This window comes from Gossypium arboreum, chromosome 7, assembly GCF_025698485.1.
Source record: "Gossypium arboreum isolate Shixiya-1 chromosome 7, ASM2569848v2, whole genome shotgun sequence".
Taxonomy (NCBI): Eukaryota; Viridiplantae; Streptophyta; class Magnoliopsida; order Malvales; family Malvaceae; genus Gossypium; species Gossypium arboreum.
Genome location: NC_069076.1, coordinates 9,051,618 through 9,056,662, shown reverse-complemented (window position 1 = coordinate 9,056,662; position 5,045 = coordinate 9,051,618). Strand labels below are relative to the sequence as shown.

The window sequence follows — 5,045 nt, the reverse complement described above, 5'->3', positions numbered from 1 at the left end:
AATGACAGGGAACACATATGATTGTATTGATATTATTTGATTTGTTGTACTTACTTCGGTAGGATTTATCGTTTTAGTGTATCGAACTTACTAAGTTTCAATGTGCTTACTTGTGTTATTTTCTGTTCTTGTAGATACATTGAAGGTTGAACGGTCAGAGCGGCACTTAAGTCACACTATCCACTATTTTTCGTTTTTAGAACGTTCATTTCGAATTATATGGCATGTAATAGGCATTATGTCATTATTATTGTTTTGATATGTTAAAATGTTAAAGTATGATTGTAAGTACAAGTAATTAACCTAATATAATATGTGAACTAAGGAAGATGTTTTAGTGCAAATATATGGTATGTGTTAATGGAATGTTGTGATTAAGTTGCCTAGGTTTGGCATATCGATTGAATGTTAAATGGTGTGATTTAACATACTTTGAATGATAGTTTTTTTTGTTGTAAAATTGTATATACTTTTGGTATCAATAAGGATACATTTGTTAGGTTTATAGAATTGTTGATTTAGCATGTTTTTACCTAGTTTAATGTCACTTTGAATAGGTCTTTTGGCTGGTAAATGGATTACTTAGAGTCCAAGTAAGCTTGAAATGGTAAACTTGTTGCTTAAGGTACATTTTGGGTTCACATGGCCAGAGACACAAGCGTGTGACTCAGCCATGTGAGGCACACGGCCTAGTGACTTGGCCATGTGTCATCTGATGAGTTGTTTAAGGTGCAAGCCAATGAGTTACATGGCCTAACACACGACCTGGCACACAAGCGTGTGGGGTAACTCAGAGAGTTACACGGCCTGCCTGGCACACTAGCGTGTGACAAGGTCGTGTGACCCTACTCAGAAAGTTACACGGGTGAGGACATAGGCTGAGACACGTCTATGTGTCCTTAGTTCAATTGTTACACGGATTGAGATACGGGCGTGTGTCTTAGTTGGTGAGGCAGATGGCCTGGCCACATGGTCATGTGACCCCTGTTTTGCAAATTTTGCATATTTTTACTAAACTTTCCAAACTGTTTCAAATTGGTCCTAAATTATTTCTAGGCTACTTTTAGAGTCTTGAGGACTCAATGTGATTATTATATTGATTGATTAAATGTTCAAATGTTTCTGATTGTTTAGTAATACTTTGTGACCCTAATTCGGTGACGGATATGGGTTAGGGGTGTTACACATGTGGCCACCTATTAGATGCATCTATCAATACCATAAAATATCTTAATGGTCCACATGGTGGATGAATGGGCCCCCATATATCACCTTAAATACGTTCCAAAAATGTGGGAGATTCAATCCCAACTTTAGTTGGTGATGGTCTAATAATCAATTTTCCTTGAGAGCAACACAAGAAAAATCCTTGAATTGAAGAATCTTTTGGTTCTTTAATGGATGTCCAATTGAATTCTTGAATATTCTTCGCATCATGATGGATCCTGGATGCCCTAATCGGTCATGCCAAATAGTAAAAGTATGTGATTCTACAGACTTCAGGTTTGTAGTAACACGTGTCTCAATTACACTAATATGTATATAATATAAACCTGATAAAAAAGCAAGTAGCCTTTCCAAAACATATTTCTTTCCACATTCAACATTTTTAATATATAGATATTCAATATTTTTCTCATTCATAGTCTCAATATGATATCCATTAAGACAGATATCTTTAAAACTTAATAAATTTCTTTGAGACTTAATGAAATATAAAGCATCATCAATGACAGATTTTGTACCTTTAGGTAATAATATAATAGCTCTTCCGGAGCCTTCAATAAGTTTTTAACTACCCTATATTGTTTTACATGGGTATCACTTATTGTCAAATGAGAAAAATATTTTTTACTTTTAAGTAACATATGTGTTGTAGCACTATTTGTAAGACACATGTCTCCATTGATTTTGGGTCCAACGAAATTTTGTTGAATATCATATTCTTCATAAAAACAAACAAAATATAATATGAGAAACATTGCAAATATTTATTAAATGTATAAATTATTATTTATGCAAGAAAATAAATCATACTTAAAACAACATAAAAATGTCAAAATAACATCAACTTTTCTAATAATTTTCAAAGAAATCTGCCACATCTAGGTGAGTTATTTTATTAAGGTTATAAAATTTATCACCTCGCAGGCATTATTAGCTTTAATATCATAGTGAATATCTTCATCTTTTGCCTCAATTTCATCATTTTGGGATATAAAATTTGTCTCCATATTCTGTCCCTTCTTTTTAATAGATGCTTGATAAAGTTTCACTAAATGCTCAAATGTACGGCAGGTAAGTGACTAATGCCCCTTCATACCACATCGATAGTATATATTCTTAACAATCTTTGAAGGATTATTTTGACCACTTCTTTCTTGTCTTTCATTATTATTCTTTTTTTTGGTGGTTAGAAGTATCATTGTTATGACCACCATGATAACTATTACTAGTACGTCCTCGACCATGTCCCCCACTACATCCACGACCACGGCTGCGACCGCGACCTCTATATTTTCTATTTTTATATTTTTTTGTACTGCTACATTCACTTTAGGGAATGGTGCAAAACTAATGGGATGAATTCCATGATTTTTCATCAACATTATTTTGTTCAGCCACCAAAAGATATTAAATCAATTCAGAATACCTTTTAAAACCTTTTTCATAATATTATTCCTGTAGGAGAACATTAGTAGCATAAAAAATACTTAAAAGAACTTATAATCTAATACATCCACAATTTTCATCACTATAAAAGATACTACATTAAGAATACACTTTATATGAATTAATCTTGTAAAACTTAATAAATAATAAAACACAATGTGTCCCGTTAATTTGAATCATAATAATATAACATATAAACATTATGAAAACAAAATTGAGCAATTCATATAAAAGGTAATCACTGAATCCCAAAACTTGTGCAAAACAATTGAAACAAAATTATGAGACTTCATTAATAATCCAATATCAATCTAATGTTCAAAATTTTAAAACAAAACATTTATCTAATAATCAAATTTCATTAAACTATATATTCTTTATCTTGATTCTAATACCACATGCTTAATATTACGCAAATGAAAATCTAATTTTACATGAACAACAATTCCACAATGTTAATATGATTTTTATAAATCTTTTCCTTTTGTTACATAAATTTTAAGTGATGGATGCTATAATTTTCTATTAATTTTTGTATGTGTAATCTTAATAAATAGAGTGATCAATTTATAATGATAAACTCTTAATATAATATGTCTCTTAAATACTAGATGAACGAATATAATTTAATTTGCATTAAAATAAACAGCTTAATCTAAACTAAACACATGATTTTAGAGTTGATTGGGTGGTTGATATATAGGCTAACATTTTACAAAAATTACTCGTGTGCCTCAAAAATTCCCCTTGAGCATCATCTTTGTGTTCTTGAAACTATATTGGTAAATGTAAATTTTGAGTTTAAATTTCAATATTATTGGTATTTTTTTAATAGAAAAACATAAAATGTATCTAAGAGAAATAGGATTCGATCCAAACTCTCAAAGGTTATGATTCTATTGATCAGATATATTTAGTCCAATAATTGGGACACCTCAACCTCGAATATTGAATGTAGGATCTTCTTCGACTCAACTTTTTGTCTCTAAAGCGTTAAATTTGGCAGCTCTCGTTCTCCGAGTTCGTACGTACTCCAATCAACTGTGAAGGAACCTTGAAGAAAAACAAAAAAGAAGGAAATCTTCATTGTATTTGCTACAATTAGATTATTTTCCATCATTTTCAAAAACAAAAGGGAAAATTAAGAAAAAAAGAAGAGAAAAAATTCCTCCATTAAAAAGCTTTGTATATAAGCAGGCAACTTTGTCGGCATGTTGGCCTTAACCATACCCCACAATCATAGAAAAAAAGAAAAGCAAAAAAGAAAACGTAGGTGAAAAAATGGCCTTAAAAAAGGAACCCAATGAAGCTTTGTGATAAACATTAGCACTAACAACACTTCCACCAACTTGTCATTATCAAAAACCCATCTACAAAAGGTGGTTGGCCCCTTCATTCCATTTCAAGCTCTCACGCTCAACACAAATTCCTCTTATTAAACAAATCTCTCAGTACTTACCTCTTTACCCATTGCCGGAAACACCGAGAAAAAAATGTGGCGTATGCTGGTGGTTTTGCGACGGAATCTTCAAAACATCAAGAAAACTCACCGGGTAGCCGATGAGAACATGGTGAATAACAATAATAACGGAGGCCAGATGCCGATTTTCATTAACAGAAGGAGATCTCATGGATCGTGGAATGGTTTTTCTGTGATTTGCAGCGTTGTTAGAGCTCCTCTTTCCTTAGTTTCTTGCTTGTCTCAACCCCATGTTAACGGAACTGATGGTGTGTGGGTATCGAGTCATGAGTTTGCTCAAATTTCAGAGATGAACCATTTGATGGTAAGTGACAGCATGCGTTATGCAATCTTGATGTAAAAAAGAAGAAGATTTGAAGTACTAAATTATAGAATTGTTTTCTTTCTTTCTTTTTAGATCTCTTGGGACTTTTATTTTTTATTTTTTTTAAACATCAGTCTTTTATATGGTATTTGTATGAATGCTAAATATATATATATATGAAGAAATACATATTACAATAGCTGTAAATTTCGGGTTTTAATCATAGGGAACAAAATCATGAGTTTGTCTTTGTATTGGGTGTTTGCTTGATATATTTATTTACTCTGGTTTTCAAGATTTCTTAATCTCTTCCTTCAAACTCTAAATCAAATCAATCTAAATTATAATTTTATTATGCTGAAATACAAAAAATCTCCCAAAACCCTAATCTGATGCTTTTGCCACTGCCGGGTATCAATGCTACATGTACTTAATAAATAAATAAATAAATAAGATAAAGAAGAAAAGATAAGTTGGAAGCATTTTTTCCCATAAATGAGAACATTGTTTATTTACTTTAATTTAATTATAAAAATATTCTTTTATTAAAAAGGATAAGGTATGAAACAAGTATCATTTGTTTTTATC

The 5,045-nt window shown here is 31.3% G+C and overlaps 1 protein-coding gene across 1 annotated transcript; it reads left to right on the top strand.

The window, feature by feature from the left end:
• The first annotated feature begins 3,993 nt into the window (after nucleotides 1-3,993).
• LOC108485719 (uncharacterized) lies at nucleotides 3,994-4,762 on the top strand. The gene has a single exon (XM_017789567.2). The coding sequence runs from the start codon at nucleotides 4,167-4,169 to the stop codon at nucleotides 4,491-4,493; it is 327 nt and encodes a 108-aa protein (XP_017645056.1). The 5' UTR covers nucleotides 3,994-4,166; the 3' UTR covers nucleotides 4,494-4,762.
• Nucleotides 4,763-5,045: the final 283 nt, after the last annotated feature.

Bases quoted from the DNA above. Each gene is read 5' to 3' on its own strand.
- LOC108485719 (XM_017789567.2), top strand. From the start codon at position 4,167: ATGTGGCGTATGCTGGTGGTTTTGCGACGGAATCTTCAAAACATCAAG.